Here is a 17,662-nt window from a genome sequence, read left to right on the forward strand (position 1 = left end):
AGCGTGTTCGTAAATACTGTTCACGTAAATATTTGTCTGAGAGAGTTTCTTATTCTAACTTATAGAAAGTGCATATATATATAAATATAGCTTGTAGATAAAAATATTCTGATGAAAAGAATCCACATGCGAAATTGATGGAAAACACGTTAGTACAAATTACATTATTATTCCAAGATTCTAAAATCTATTTCATGGAATTCAGAAATGTAACGTAACTCTCACTAACACAACCTATCATGCGGAAACAATTATAGAAGCATATTTATAACTGGCTTGATTATTTTTGCCTCGATACATGAAATATTTGTTTACCTTTATGGAACAACAGTTAGTATATAGCCAATGCTTTTTAACCCAATAGATTTAAAAAACTGCTCATTCATTCAGGTCTCGGACTGAAACTGAATTTTCACTGTCTTTTATTGCCTACAAAATTTGACCTGTTAGCAATCTGGTATATCGTGTAGACGAGTGCATAATTAATTCGTTGATTTCTATAGGTCTTTTTCAATTCGTGCATGCGTGAGGTAGCTAAGTAATGCGTTGCGCAAGTTCGTTCTTATCGTAATTTTATTTGTCGAAGATATTTACGAAAACAAACACATGAGTTTAAGAATCAATTTATCTTCGACTAAATATTTTTGTGCTAACGCCAGATGACGTTATCGGTTCATGAGGCAGCATATTTAAATGATGTGCGACAAAGCTGGACTATGCCATGCATTTAGACTGCCGCTTCCGAGTGAATGGTTAGATAACATCAAACGCCAAAAATATTTTCAAGGCAGAAATTTGCCACCGCAGAAACCGTAATTATATCTTGTTATGAAAATTACCCCAGCGAATACGGGAGTATAAATGAGCAAGGAGCTGTCTAATCGTAACGTTAACTAGTGCATCGCGAGCCGTTTGAGGGTCATCTCTGAATAATGTTGAACGCGTGACCAGGACTTTGTTATCGTCAACGGCCTTCCTCAGCTGAAGTTCAATCCTAGTGGTAAGCTGTTTTTGTATGAAGATTTAGATATAGCAATGCACACTCGGAAAACGCTAGCACTAGCTATAATCACTGTGATTTTATGATTCTAAAGTGATGTAACCTAGCTTTGATGTAAAATCAATGCGTAAATTCATTCTCCGGCATATTGGACCGTCTATACACTTAGATGCGATTTTTGTCTCTCCCGATTGACATTCACAAGTGGATGAGTCATGGATCTTCCATAAGGGCACTTGTGGCATCAGACGGCATTTGTCAGCCATTCGCTCATTCTGTGCCTCACGAAAAAACCGCATCGGAAACTAGCACAAAAATTGCAACATGTTGTTTGCGCCGTCCTGCATGCGCGTGCATCAGTAAATGCCTTGCGGTTTTTTATATACAATCCTTTCCCATGCTGATAACGATGAACCCGCGAGCAAAAAAGATATAGCGATTCCTTTAAATCAGCCCTTTTTTATACGATCCATATTTAGTCGACCTCTAATTTCCGTCTGAAATTGTTATTCAGTTCGATTCAGACAAAATCGTCGAACGGCAATAAACATCGAATTTTGCCGCGTAAAAGTACGAAGAGCGGTTACTGATAGACAAGCATGCACACATTGCTATCAACATGACGTACCTGACCAAATCATATCAATTCATGTCAGAATACAGGCACAAAAATATACCGCGTGTAGCTGCTTTGGCCTGAGGATTGAAAAAGGCGTAACCGGTCGTGCTTACGTTAATGGGAGCGGTCAATGTCATATTGTAATCATGCACCCATTTTTGTCAAGGTCAGTTATAAGAAAACCTTTATAGAAATCCAACATGCATAGCTGGAGGATATAGATAGATATGTAAAATACTAAACTTACGTCTGTACTCTAAAAGCTAAGGTAAGCTAACTTACTCTCAAACTTTTTAGTATAGATTCTGGCAATCAAGAAGCTTTCTGCAAATAATTTACCCCGTTCCATTTTCAGAAAATTACGTAGTAGCTGTACAAGCATTCTCCAGCAATGCTGCTAATTACGTGTTCAAATACACACATCTCGCGCGGTAGGATTTTAAGTGGGTGGAATGAAACGGTCTACGAGCATGCAGTTAAACCTATATAATCTTCGCGTTGGCCTGTCCCTGCATCGCTGTTCTGCCTCTGCCGTCTCACGCTTGGTTTCCTAAAAAATAAACTTATAATCAAACATTTTTATCTCGTGTGGTCTGCGGTAGAAAATAGGCATTTAAGCATTTTGAAAAGATCAACTTTTTATCACCCTCATTTTTCACCTAAAAAACGCGATTTCATTCTACGAATTTCAGAGGTTAACATTCATAACTTCTCCGCAAGTATTCCAAGAAATTTCTTAATGGCGAATTGGAATTTTCGCTCAAAGTCCATCAAACATGTTTTTCCTAACTTTGCGGTTTAACTCCCAACGGTGGCATGCAGTGGCATTAAATAAGTGAACAAAATTGAGGTTAAATTTAAAAGGGACACCGTGGCGATATATTGTGGGCAGAACAAAAAGGTTAAACTGTTAACGTAACCTCATTTATTAACATCATTCTAACTGCCAATCTGACTGGAGCCCGCTTGCCGAGCATCCACGATTGCACGCTGTGAGAAATTGAATATACAGAAGATATGTCTCGCTGTTTTGAAGGTCAGAGGGTTGGACTAGTTTTGGGTTTGGAAATTATAAACAGCGAAACATCGACAGTTTCTTCCCCTATAATATATCTTCTCTAAAAATTAACTGTGTCTTCTACTGTGAAAAGAAGAGAGTAGCATTCCGACAAACCGAAATTCGGAATTTTACGGATCAAATTTAAAATACATAAACTTACAAAACTACAGTTATAGGACGAAAAGTTACAGACAAGCACAATAAACAATATACTTTACGGAAACGTGTCTCGTCAATTTCTTCCGTATCTTTACTCGTATTAATTTGACAACTTTTCATGTACAAGACTTTTTTTTCGATTATTTTAGATGTTTAAAATTGTGCATGTATATCTATAGCTGTATAGAGTTTTATCTATAAGTAAATATATTAAGATTAAAGGCTGTTCTTCATCCACTCTGAAAACGTGTGCATGCAATTACAACTATTTCGTCTGTATGTAAACATGTAGCTAAAAAAACAAAAAAGCCAAATAAAGTATAAATTAATCATACAATTAGGCCAGCTTTGAACGATATGGGAAAGATTATGTCTCTTGTTCAACAACACAATAAGTTTCCTACGCAAACAGCAGAAACTTGAACTCGCGTGTGAACACTATATACAGATTTTATCATGTCCCCCAAAATGTCTACTTAATGACGTTGTCATTTAGTCAAAAGAAGGTTATCGCTGGCCTGTGCGCTGATACGCATCAACCGCAAAACACGTGCTTCGATGAAAACGTATATAGCTGCTTGCTATATTAGTAATCGCGTATATATAATGCCATTAAAATTTATGCAAATTCCCGCGCGTCACGGCTGCCAAATTATTGGCCAATAGCCGCGTCAAACTCGGATATAATTATCTTTCGTGATGACATTCGAGCAATTGGAACGAAATTGCAGTTCAGATCATATGTATATACTGCAAGGCTATCGTGGTCTTAATCATTTGCATTGTTATTATTACCTTGCAGAGTTGAACTTGGCTTCACGCTTTCTATTGTCATTGACGAGCCGGACCGAAATATCAAAGTATACACTTCACACGCACAACGCTTCTGTTGAATACTTCGGTTAAGTGGTTAGAAAGGCAATTACTCAACTTTTGGGACATCGTAAAAGGTACGTAATACTAGCTACATTTACCTAATTGCGACACTCGTTTAAATTGCTGTTAAATCCTTTAAAATACACGGCCATGCACTTATTTATACATAAAATGTCAACTTGATATATAGCGATTTTGAATTCAATTGTAGTATTCAACTCTCTCATTGAAAATAAGGTTATATTATTTTAGTTGAAAACAAATATCTTATATCATGTGAACGAACATTTGCTCTTAATCATAACACTATCTCAAAAGTGTAAATATCGTTCAATTCTAACTTATAAGCTAAGCAAACGTTTTGTTGACACGAAAATTTTCTCCAATGAATTGTATTTCCCGTTGGCTTTTTTGTGTTTACGTTTCAACATGTTGCTGGGCCGTTTGGAGTAACTTTGAGCGGTTATTTGAAAAGTTCATCTAATTGTAAATTGTCACCCCAATTAAAAATATATTTTCAACCTTCGGCAAAGCCCTAAAACGTAAAAAGGTCGAAATATAAATAATGATTTTGCCGCGACATGTGTTTATTTATATATACAGGTATATAATGCGTAGAGGTGACATTTAATAGGGACATTCATCATTGCACACAATTAAAACAGTAGTGTACATATTTTAAAACAACACAGACTTCCACGCACACACGGGAACAAAGCAATTGTATATAGGTCGTACACTTAGACATGCATCTATGATTCTCCGGGATTCATATATTGGCTCTGTGGTCAGTGTGTAACTTAATTATTTTCGCTCCTGTGTGGCAAATTGGTTTATATAATGCACTCCGGTAACTCTAAACCACACGGAGATATATGTTTAGCATGCATATTAATAATAACATGCAGCGCGGAAAAAATTTTATCGCCTGACCGAGCAGAAGGTTGTTGATATATATGTTACAATTCCATCAACTCAATCTTCGGAGAATATCTATTTTGCTTGTTGCAAAACTTCTTTTCGTTGGCTCTAGTTTACGTTAGTGTTTTCCCGATGTTTAATTAGAAACGTGTTATTTGTGTCTGTGCGACATATTTACTTCGCTCAACGACGCAAAAGAGTCACTTGTATTGAAGATTTTGATCATGCACAAGTGAGGTTTCTATAATTGTAGTATTTTTGTTATGATATTTTGGTATAAGCAATCTATTCTTAAATCTTGCGCTACTTGACGCTTTTCGTTTCCAAACAAAACTCGCATATATATACTCTCGTAAAGTTATAGTATATTATTATGCTAGACTAATTTTAGTATACATGCAGAGTTTTTCGATCAATTGGAAAACTTTACGTCTGTTTATAGATGAATTCATGTTTTCTTTCACAACTAGATGTAACATGTATGTCTTCCGTTGTAAAAATGATATACGCCGAATATATATACGATATATAGCTATGAATTCTGGGCTATCCTATTCTGCTATATTGCTGGCTGAGAAATGATCCTCAATTTCGAAACTTGATAAAAAATGGCAAGTGGCATACCCCACCTGCTGACAATAACAAATTATTTTGTTTAAAATTCAGACACAAAAGCTTCAAGCCAGCCGCATTCGAGAGCTATCAGCTGAGCAAACGAACGCGCGAAGCAGTTAGCTCAGCCCGAAAACCGTCCACACACGCGAGAAGCTTGCTTCTCGAGGCGAATTCCTTACGAAAAACTATCCGCACAACAGAATACTGCTGCATGAGTTAACAGCCACGCGAAGTCTTTAGCCCAGCTAATAGCTCACGACCTCACGTGTGCGGCGAGTTTAAGCCTGAAGGGCCTGTTTACATGGAGCGAGTTATCCCGGCTAGGCGGGAAACTGCATATAATGAAAGACTAATCAGGTTAAGCCTTTGATGTGATGCGCTTTTTACCTCGCCTATAGCCGGGGTAACTCGCTTCATGTAATCAGACCTTAATGGTCGACCATTGCTCTTCCTGTCACCAACTACACACGCGCTTGTTTTGTGAAATTGCATCCCGATTCAAAAACAGATTAATTTTTAATTATACAGTACATAAACTCTTTTGACAGTACATGAATGTTGTAAGGTTGTTTTACCTATAGGCCATAAAACGACACGCGAGTACGCGTATACTATTGTGTATAAAACACGCATGTCTGTGACCAGAAAACGACAGTTTGAACCGACAGAAGAAATAATATGGCTGGTGCATGATTTAATTAATCAAACAAGCCCTATGAACCATCTGGTATTCGTACAAATATGCAAGACAATTCCTTCAAAGTTCAAAAGAATAAACGTTTAAAGGCTCAGTACTTAACAGTCACTTATCGCGTCACGTTTCTATAGGTTACGCCATATGTTATATATTTACATATATTCAAGTCCTCGTCTGACGCTTTTCAAGTGCGTCCAAATCTTAGAAATCGCACTAATGCATGCACCTTATGGAAAAGGTTTTAAACTTTTTGAAGATTTTCGAGGCGCATATGTCGAAAAAAAAAGGAAGGAATACGTTGAATGATGCTCGAAAATGGCATCTTTCGGCTAAACTATATGTAACTTATTAAGTTGAGATTAACTGCAACCGCGATTCGAGGATTTTCCAACAACAAAAACAATTTATATTTCGAATTCACTCCATTGATGTGATCAAAATTTTAATGAAACGTGAAAGCCTATATATAGATCAGCGTATACATGAATATTCAGATTCCAGTGGAGATTTTTGGTGATTCGACTTCCTGTTTATACCGGACGACGAAGGACCTGCCCCTCGACCTGCCCGACTGTTCGACGACCTTCCTCAATAAATAGAACTCTTTCGTATTTAACTACTTAATTCACAAAATATTGTTACGGCTCTCCTAATCATAAAATGCATGCACTTCGAATTAATATAATATCATAGCTATTTTAATATGACTACATGTACGCATATGATATTATTCATGTGTTTTCACTGAAAAGAAGACTGAATGTCGGCGCTTGTGTCACAATATATCTGCATTTTGCAAGAGTAATTAATAGTGATAGACCGCGTCCATGCAGTTGAATAACATTATTATATAAATGCCGAAATGCAACGCGTGTTTTTCAGACAGGAACAAATTCACCAAGTTCCATCTTGTGAATTTTGAATCATTTGCCAAGAACCGTGCATCAGTGCATGATCTGAGAGGTGATCTGAAAACGCCGTGGGAGATTTATGTAAGTTATAAAGTAAATTAGATTTTAGACTTCAACCTCCCTTCCCTCCGCCCTCTTTCCAAAGATTCTTCTACGATTTACCAAAAATTACTCTGGTTCATTCATGCTCAACTAATGGGCCTAATAATGATCCTCACATGGTAGCACGAAGAAACATGTTATCGGCGAGATTCCTTTCAGACTTTATCCGCTTTAGAAAAATAAAGCTTTGCGAAGCGTCCCAAACCCACACCAGCCCCCCCCCCCCTGTTCCCTCCGTGACTACACACCGGGCTGAACTTGACCTAGAACGCTCGTTTTTCTTTTGTTATTCTAAACGAATCTGTCTTGATCGTAGTGCGTCGGCTTTCTTTTAATCAGAATGTTGCAGATTTATCATTTTATCCATCAACGACAATTGTTGATATGTTGCGAAGAAGCACTTGAAATCTCGTAAAAATTCTCATGATTACAAAAAGAGGAGCATCATATCGCCACCTGCTATACGCGGATGAGCCAATATTTGATTTCTGTGTTTTCAGATGATCTCTTAAAGAATGGCTTGTTTAACATCCGCCCGGATTCGTTCGGACCGACTTTATATTTATTATTTATTAACTCTTATTTAAAAACGGTAACGCTTTAAGACACATATAGAGGTGATGTACGACTCCGTAAATAAGAAATTCGTCATTTTCGCGCCAAACCCAGTGTTGTTTGCATACGCCATAATTTATGACGAAGCGCGTTGTCGTTTGGTTTTGCCGGGCCCGTATACTCGTACTCGCAAGCCTACGACTCGAACTACGCTTTCTGAACTCGTATCTACATTGATATATTCGTTGCCACACCAGTTTCATCGGTCGAGAACTGAGAACATTAAAAGGGCTAAAAGCCTTCATGACGCGTGGGCTGTTACTGAAACATTTCATATCTATAAATTTACAGCGAAATTAAAATTTACTAGAAAATTCGAAGAAGACACTGAAATCAACTCCCACATGACCGATAAAATATTCGGGAAATCAATCAAATATTATTCGGGGTCTAAATGCATCGAATCTTACTACACATCAGTTCTAAAGGAACATAATTCATTTTTATCCTTTTATGAAATTAATTTATATTATTGAAGAACAGCGTTGCTACTTTTCAGGATTGCTGGGCGAAACACGTGCGCAAATGCATGATCATAAATAGATAACTGTGGGGCAAATTGCTTTCCCTGGTGGTCCGGAAAATCCGATATCTTTAAATCGTATACGCCGAGTAAAAATGCAGCTACATGACAAATAATGTGGGAGGGCATAAGGGCAGCCACTCATCTTCCCCTTCATCCCAGGGGGTCGTGGGGTACTGATAGCATATTGCGGTCACGGGGGGGGGGTTTGCACTGTGCTAAGAACGCCGCAAATCTCTACTTTTTTATTTGAAGCATTTAGTCGCGGACTGAAATTCTGAGCTGAACTGTTCTTGATAATACTGGCTGTTATGTTAATTTCCGTTGAGATCATTAAACAAAGAACTATAACTTCATATTTCTCACATGGAATATCCATGCATGAAGGTTGTTCCAATACTACTTTTACCGATCGATACCTATACCGAATTCTTATGTTCTTGGCATTTGGAAATTCAAGTTGATTGTGCATCACATTTCTGTTCAATTCACTTAAATCTTCGCACGGTATACAATAGAAAATTTGAATGATTTTTGAGTCAATCAACTGAAATAAAGGCCATTTTATTCCGCCATGTCGCAACTCGTAAACGTTCTAACAGAAATAGTTATTAATATCTCGTCGTTTGATGTATATAGTTTGCTATATTTGAACAAAAAGTTGGCAGATACGTCCGCGATAATAACTGATTGTTCAAGTGGCAATATACGCGGTGCCATGCGGTTCCATAATCTTCCCTCCCACGCGCTATAAATTATTCTGCCTCAAACAACTTCATATACCTTCAAATTTTGTCAGTTTTCCTCCAGATTTTTCTATACATGACTGAAACTACCGTGGATACGCAAACAAAAACCTCAGTTATATATTTTTTTTATAAAACAACATAACTACATTCAAATATATACTTATATATACATCATGATATAGTTGTATTGTCATTCTATACTTAGATTATAACTGCTATTCCAATTGGCCGGTTAAACCTATCAAAAAAAGTTGCCCGAATTGAACCGATAATAACTACACCTTTGTTCAAAAGAGCATCGCTAAAATTTCAAATTTTTGTTAAGAAATCTCGTGAAATACGGAAAATATATCGCCTTGCATGCAATGTTTTCAAATTGTGTATATGAATTGATCCCACATATTTCATGAATTACCAATTTATTTTCTACATTTTATTTCGCAACGAAGCATTCGAGTTTTATTCGAGTAAATCAGATATGCATGATTTTCACAGCTGTGCAGAAATTAACGCGAAGAGTTGCCTAGATTAAAAAGCTGTTCATGCATGCAGTACGAACTATGCCAAACGAGTCTTTTCAATACTTCTGTCTCTGACCTTTCTTTTATATATTGTTACATGCATAATATATACAGCTGACTGCTTTTGTCGGAAACTTCTTATACTGAGTAATAAGGTGCTGACTCAATAAATATCAACTTAAGAATCGCACTACATTATATTATCCTTTCTCATTAACAAAAAGTAATCATTAGTTCTTGTAGGGCAAGACTTAAAATTGCCCTTCGGCCTCGAGGAACGCGATATCGCCTTGCGCAAGACAAAAAACTGGCTAATTTTTTTCAGTATGACCACATTTAATTAATAGATATAGTATTTCAGCTTGCTAGTCATTTCGATCTGGCGATGTTTAAGCGATGCAGCCATTGTTTAAGCCTGGTGGGAAAGCGTTTTAACACACTAAAAGACAGGAAAAAAAATTTAATCAAACTCATATCTGTTGTGCGGTTGATTAATGCCCGCTGGAAGTCCTTAATTATTGCCTGTGTTGACGAAATTCATAAGGTTTTTTGCGCCGTCGCTATGGATACGCGAGATCACTGCCTATAAAATTATCGGTCAGTAGAAATGCAGGTGGCCTTATAAAAGAGGATCCACATGTACTTCTCAGCGTATATATACTCAGGAAAACAACAACATCAGAATTCATTTGAAAAACTTCACAACCAGGCAGAATATCTCATAGCCCCGGGCTCTCAATACTTCCCAGGTCAGCGGTACAGCCTCACTGGACCCTAACCGAGAGCTTTTTTCGTACGTAAGTATATAAGAAATTTTATTTGTTTTTTTTATTCACTGTTTTGACTTTAGAAGTGTGGTTCACTTCACGATTACGTTCTAAACGCGATTATTATTACATGCATGACAATATTTGCGCCATTATTACTTATACGACTTCATTTATTATAACTTTCAAGGGTTTTAAAGAATGCCAATCGCTTTACGCACTATATAAAGTTTGCAATATAACATTTGCGCGCTCTCGAAAGTGTTCCGGATTTACGATCGCTATCGGAAAAGCAGTCATTTTACCCTTATATTTCAAATCATATTAAAACTATAAAGATAGGGTTTCCCATAAGTGATACACAGTCACGCAGTTGTTTCAATTATGTTGATCACAACTGTACATATATATGTACAAGACTGTCCGTTATTTGCGAGCATTTGAATGTTTATATTTCTGCCTTGCCTCTGATCGATAAACAAGATAGTTTATCCACTTCTGGGTTATTATACAAGGTCTACGTATTTATATATGCGAGTGGTTTCATGCTCGGCGATTCTCAGAAAAGTTTTAGTTTAATTTAAAGTTCATGAGATCGACATGCGAATCGTGGCTGTCATGCATATATATATGCAAGGACAAGGCAGCTGGATTGCGTTTGGAGAAATAATTTTACATGGCAAGCTTGTTGTGTTTGCCTGTCATATATGTCAAGCAAACGTTCGCGCAATTAACCAAAGATTCGGTATTTCGCTAGTCTTGATTCCCGTCGCTATATCACTCGGAAGGGTATAATTCAACGTCGATGCCCGGCTGCCGGAATAGCAGAATTGAAGTCAAAAAACACGCCAGCAGGCTGGAGATCCAGTAAGAAAAAACCGATTCGTGATAAATGCCCACGATGAAATTATCGCTTCAAAGACATTCTCTGTATTCCAATCGACACGTTTGAAAGTATATAATTAGAGCAGTGCTAAAATAATATGCATGACTTTTTTTAACCCTAGCTTTGATAAAATACAGAACTAGGAGGCGTCCTCAGTGATAACAATCTAGTTCGATTTAATCAGCTCGTTAGGTGAATTTACATATGTGCATTGTGCCAAATGAGTTTCAATGTTCTTTCTTTAAAACCGATAATGCTCAAATTATTTTCTTGTGGTCGCAAAGATGCATGCATGCGCGCACTCTCTCCTCGATTTGCGTCCATTCGGATTATACATCATAACTTTTCTTTGTTGCATGATCAACATCATTAATCAATGTTTAAAAACAAAATTATTAATATTTCATATCAATTTGCGAAACCAGATTTCCCAAACCCTCTGGCATTGTCCTCGAGCCAAATCCAATTATCGCCCGCAAACATGAATATCGATGAAAAACATGCATGCTTTGTATAACCTCTCACTAGCGTTAATAATATATGACAAATCTTGCCGTGATGACTGCTCTTTGCTTTAAAACCATCACATCAACTTTCCAGTTAATCATTTCTATACGATTTTTACGATTTCGCATTGCGAAATTGTATTAATATGTTAATAAATTGTAAAATTAAATTGCATTAATATATACAGTACTATCTTCAATCGTGTATAACTATCTTTACTCATGTACTTATATCTTCACTCGTGTATTGCTATGTTCACTCGTGTACTACTTTGCTCACTCGTGTACCATTATATTCACTCGTGTACTACTATGTCCACTCGTGTACTACTAGTCCACTCGTGTACTACTATGTTCACTCCGTGTACAACTGTCTTCACTCGTTATATATTATTATTATTACTCGTCTACTACTATGTTCACTCGTGTACTATTATGTTCACTCGTGTACTACAATGTTCGCTCGTGTATTACTATGTTCACTCGTGTACTATTATGTTCACTCGTGTACAACTGTCTTCACTCGTCTACTACTATGTTCACTCGTCTACTACTATGTTGACTCGTCTATACTACTATGTTCACTCGTCTACTACTATGTTCACTCGTCTACTACTATGTTCACTCGTGTACTATTATGTTCACTCGTCTACTACTATGTTCACTCGTCTACTACTATGTTCACTCGTGTACTATTATGTTCACTCGTGTACTACAATGTTCGCTCGTGTATTACTATGTTCACTCGTGTACTATTATGTTCACTCGTGTACAACTGTCTTCACTCGTCTACTACTATGTTCACTCGTCTACTACTATGTTCACTCGTCTACTACTATGTTCACTCGTCTACTACTATGTTCACTCGTGTACTATTATGTTCACTCGTCTACTACTATGTTCACTCGTCTACTACTATGTTCACTCGTCTACTACTATGTTCACTCGTGTACTATTATGTTCACTCGTCTACTACAATGTTCACTCGTGTATTATGTCCACTCGTGTCTTTAGCCGACTTAGGGTCTGTTTACTGAGATAATCTCAGCGTCCCGAGATTAGGTTAAGTGTGAAATAAAATAAGTAAATAAGTCACCACGACAGTAATGTTGTCATGCTGCATACACAATAACATGTGCCTGCCTGTTTGGTTTTACGTCCGTAGGCGTTGACGTTCATGTAAACATCCCTTTGACGTTTAGTTGGCTATATGCCAAAGTAGATCATCTGCTTTGTGTATATCCTCTCATCACATCAGAAATATGTCCATCAAATACACGTTCAAAATAGACTGGAATCCTACTCAAAATTCCTAAACTTTCAAATACAGCTGTTTGAGAAATGTTTTTCACTTTTTTGTATATCAGTCATGCTACTCATGCAATTGCTGGATCAAAAAATTGACATAACTAAACATAAATTCATCCTACCCTAGCATACGACCCAAAAATTATCCAAAGTGTTTAACACACCGATATATACCTTAAAGATATATTGATAGATATACATGCACCTTATTTAATTTCTTCCTAAACCCATACAACCTGCCTAAATAATTGCTAAGCGTTGCGCCATCACGGCATAATTATATAAAAATATCTTGAGTATAGTAATGTCTGAAAATGCTTTAAATAGCCATTTTGACGAGTGGATATTATCTAACGTCTGTTCTAAGAGACGTTTTTGACAGCAGATGTTTATTGATCAGCACCTATGCAGAATATTTCTTGAACAATTATCCTTTAATTCTTTCGAAAATTCAAGCTTTTGGCCGTTATGGATGTCGCTATCAGATAATAATTAACCCTCTTTCATGCATATTTTCACCCGTTTGAAATTTTTACGTTTGTTTTTTCACAAGATAAACGTGCATGACCAAAATATAGATATAATAATGATGAGTATCCATCTAACAACGCCAACACTTTTGGAAAATAGTAGCGGTTATGACCGCACGAACATAACACGTTCAGAAATGGTCGACGCTTGAAACAGCTGGGAAGTTTACCCATGAGTGAAGGAACTATTGAAGCATTAGCTTTTTGAAACCGGGTATTAACGACTCTTCCTAAAAGCTTCCTACTCAAAATATTGCTTTTACACACATTATCTTGACCGCATTATCGTTCTTTGGTTCAATTATACTACTTTGGCTATCTTTAAACGGTCCTCGTGACGGCGTCCATTTTAAATTGCGAACGATTTCGATAAAATTCGGATAATGGATATTGGGTTTAAAAGCTCTGACTTATTTGCAAATGATATGCATAGTTTATGACACATGTCATATGTTATTGTTTTTCCTATATACCTACTAAAGTACTAGTGCTTACTGAGTGAAGACACGGAAAAAGAATATTCACAATCTTTGTACACCTTTTAAAATTTGGCGTTTAAGGTATGAGCGTATGGTAGCTATATTCTTTTGAATGTACGGTTAGTAATCTTTTAGTCATGACAAATATAAAAGTAGATGCGAGCGATTTAATTTACAGTAATATTTTCCCCATTAACTTTGTCTCAATTTGTATGTTTTTATTGTTTCAATTTGCCAATTTGTCCCATGTTTATAGTGCAGCATATAATATGGAACCTATATTTAATTTGTCCTGATGTATTGAGTTTAAAGAAATTGTCCAATTATTCCGACTGCATAGATTATCCTAATATTTCAACGCAATATAGCACAGTTTATACACTTTTTGTAGTTCTATTTCGGTTACCACAATAGAACTGGGGTTTATAATTTTATTACAGCTGTTATCATTTTGAGCAAAGTTTACAACGTCAACTAGCTTAGAACTAAAATATGGTCAAGTTTAATGAATTTCAGCTCAAAGGGAGACTACTAAGGCAAGCACTCTGCTAAAACGATATAATATTTAGGTTGATAGATAGCTATTATATTATAAGTAGTTTGAACGAAAGTTTCATTTCAGTCAATGCAAAATAGGCACTGGATCCAGCGATGTTTATAGAAAATTATGTATCTAATTTCTTGGAGGTTTTTGGTTCAATGTTATTATTTGGAACAAACAGGGTTTAACCCCGCTATACTGCTGGGAGAGTTGTGGATGGCATTATTATCTGTAAAAACAGAGTAACTCTGTTGTAACTATATATAGCTGCGTTTGTCTACACGCCACTGCGAATATGAACTCCCAAGCTTTAAATGTCAAGTTGGAGCTTTGTTTCAGAAGGGGTCCACGAACAATCCATCCTTGGGCATTGGGGTGGGAATTGTGATGCATTGCAGTTCAAGGAAATTGACTGGGGTGGGTGTGAGCGTAGAGGTGGGGTGGTGGAATTGCATGGATGAGGTATACGTACCTCTCCTAAACCAGATTTTCATGGAACTCTAATCTTTACTAATTTTCACTGTACTTCACTGTATTTACTGTTAATTGTTTTTCAAATGTAGATCCACAAATAATCCTTTCAAAGACGGAACAAACCCTGGCGAAGATGGAAAATAACACCACATCCCTAAATTCTACTGAACCGCCGACATCTATATCTGAAACGAAAATGATTCTCTCCGCAATTTTCATCTGCATTGTTATGTTGGTAACAATCATTGGCAACTCTCTAGTCATTCTTTGCGTCTTCTATTATCCTCGTCTGCGAGGTCGCACCAACTACCTGATCGTTTCTTTGGCTGTTGCTGATTGGCTGGTCGGAACCTTGTCGCTTCCATTCAAACTCGCGCAGACGGTGGATGACTATTGGGAATTTGGGGAAACTTGTTGTCAATTCTGGATTTGGGTGGACATGTTGTGCTCGGCTGCCTCGATTCTAAGTCTTATGGCGATCTCCTTCGACCGTCTGATCGCGGTTGTGGAACCTTTGAAGTACGAAGAGCGCATGCGTCCGCGTCACGTGTACGCGATGATCGCCTTCATATGGTGCTTTGCGCTTATCTGCGCGAGTTTGAGCTTAACAAAGTGGAAGGGAGTAAACGTCGTTATACCAGAACCTAGATGTTCCTTGAAGTCAAAGGAATACATAACGTTCGTTTCCATAGCAGCGTTCTTCGTTCCCCTTGCAGTTGTGCTGGTCAACTATGGGATCATCTTTCGTATAGCGATGCATCACGCATATCGACTCCAAAGGGAGACGCGTTCGTTGGCGACAAACTATCGGAACGAATCGACAGACGCCAACCACAATCCGGACACAGCAGCAAACGGCTGCCGTGAGAATAAACGATCGATATTTTCCTTTCGAAAAGCCCCCCAGAAATCGAGCGAGCGTTCCCCGACACTCTCATTGATAAAGCAACTGAAGGCCACCAAAACCCTTGCCATAGTTATCGGAGTTTTCGCGATATGCTGGTCACCGTTTTTCGTCATATTCTTGCTGTTTCAGTACAAAGAAGAGGCCTTTCTACCTCCACAGATGAGCCATAGGTCTCGTGAGATCCTCATAATCATCTTCGTAGAAGTTCTTCCGGTAGCGAACAGCGCGGCGAACCCGCTAATCTACTCGTGTTTTAACGTTGAGTTCCGCAAAGCCTTCAAACGCATCATCGCGAAAATTTTAAAGAGGAAGAAATCTTGGGACAACGCAGACACGTCATTCACTGCTGTGCCGACCAGCAACTTTCAGAGAGAACTTGACTGCTCAAGTACATGATGCCAGCGAATTGACCGTATACACACATATATCCTCTGCGAGTATAAAGTTTCGTGAGCTACTTCTCGAGGAGAGAACGTCTTGGTTCGACATACAACAGCTTAATTGTATAGCATTAATAGATATCGATCATCTAAAACACTCTTCAAGACTTCAGGCATCAATAATCTTAGACACTGCACATTTTAGGTAACTTTACTTAGGCACAGTTTACGCAAATACATCATATTTCTGTGATCACAGACACAAATGGTATGTTCAAAAAGTCCCAAAGTATTTGGTAAAAAATTTAGGGGAACTAAAACTGTGGTTTTAATCGCTGCAAATCAATGAACAACTCTGGATTTACACTCGAAATGTAAATGTTCAACTGTGAATGCAGGTCTGGAACTTTGACAGTGCAAACCAAACCTTAGCTTAGCAGTTTCTGCATGTAGTGATGAAGACGGACAAAAGGGCACTTAGCTAGAATATAACAAAAGCTGGGGACAACAACAAGATAAATAGATGACTAGAAATAATCACGATGTATTTCTGTCACGATTTCACCAAAAACATCCGTGAAAGAACTAGCTGCAACCTCCTAGATTCTGCTTTGCAAGTTATAACTATTGATGTAGAATTGTTACAGAATGTTTATGACAATGTTTATGTGTATTGTTATAATATATGAAGTACAAAAAACATGCAAAATATCCTGTCTAGAAACATAGACATACGGTCTGGTAAACGGCATGCAATTCTTGATATTATAGTTTATGGATAGTTTGTGAACCCAATTTATACGGTACTGAAAAATGTGTATGTCGGTGTCTCAACTGAGAAGTATCCTGATTTGATTCAAATGGAACAAGTTTCATTAGTTAAAGAAAAGACGAACTTAGGGCGTCGAACTTTTCATGTGCCGCCGAATCGAATGCAAACGAACTTAAACAAAGACTTTGGCTCATTAACATTAGGTTCGGCACATTATTCAAATGAAACAAGTTTCATTGGTTGAAGAAAAGACGAACTAGATTTTGATATGTATAGTCTCAGTATAGATATCACTTTTCAGATCCCAAAGTGATTGGCAGATCAAGACCCTTTTTTGCCTTTTACCAGAATTTCATCGTGTTGAATTTCGATAACTCTGAAATCTCAGGTTTACAAAATGATGAAGTTTGTTTCGCTTCATCAAAACCAACCATGATTATTATTACTTTGATAGCTTGTTAGACAGTAAATGGACTAGAATATGACTCTAATATTTCACCGACTACACATTTTCATACAAATTACATACGCGAAATGAACGAGGAAGGGACCCATGTGATTGAATGAAATATGTTCGTGTTGATATTCCCTGACCGCCAATCAGTTTAGGTCGTCAAGAAAGCATCAGCAGGTGAACTTTCACTCATCAGGTTACCTCTTGTTAGATGACTTCAGTACGTTGTAAATTTTAGCCAGGAGATTTTGCTATTCAATCGAAGTTTGTTGGCTCCATTTCCAGTATTT

The 17,662-nt window shown here is 37.4% G+C and overlaps 1 protein-coding gene and 1 pseudogene across 3 annotated transcripts; both read left to right on the top strand.

Moving 5' to 3' along the window:
* Positions 1 to 813: 813 nt before the first annotated feature.
* LOC114516509 (tyramine receptor 1-like) lies at positions 814 to 16,823 on the top strand. Of its 3 annotated transcripts, XM_028536012.1 has the most exons (3): positions 814 to 1,000; positions 3,641 to 3,788; positions 14,949 to 16,823. In XM_028536012.1, exon 3 carries the CDS (start codon positions 14,993 to 14,995, stop codon positions 16,160 to 16,162), a length of 1,170 nt encoding a protein of 389 aa, XP_028391813.1. In that variant the 5' UTR covers positions 814 to 1,000; positions 3,641 to 3,788; positions 14,949 to 14,992; the 3' UTR covers positions 16,163 to 16,823. The 3 variants fall into 3 exon arrangements, with proteins under 3 accessions (XP_028391813.1, XP_028391814.1, XP_028391815.1); XM_028536013.1 differs by lacking the exons at positions 814 to 1,000; positions 3,641 to 3,788 and adding an exon at positions 10,009 to 10,165; XM_028536014.1 differs by lacking the exons at positions 814 to 1,000; positions 3,641 to 3,788 and adding an exon at positions 13,820 to 13,925.
* Positions 10,704 to 12,864, top strand: LOC114516512 (annotated as a pseudogene).
* Positions 16,824 to 17,662: the final 839 nt, after the last annotated feature.

Source organism: Dendronephthya gigantea, unplaced genomic scaffold (genome assembly GCF_004324835.1).
Source record: "Dendronephthya gigantea isolate DGI-Jeju-01 unplaced genomic scaffold, DenGig_1.0 000006F, whole genome shotgun sequence".
Taxonomy (NCBI): domain Eukaryota; kingdom Metazoa; phylum Cnidaria; class Anthozoa; order Malacalcyonacea; family Nephtheidae; genus Dendronephthya; species Dendronephthya gigantea.

What these genes read in the sequence shown, in the direction of transcription:
- LOC114516509 (XM_028536012.1), top strand. Translation starts at nt 14,993, where the DNA reads ATGGAAAATAACACCACATCCCTAAATTCTACTGAACCGCCGACATCT.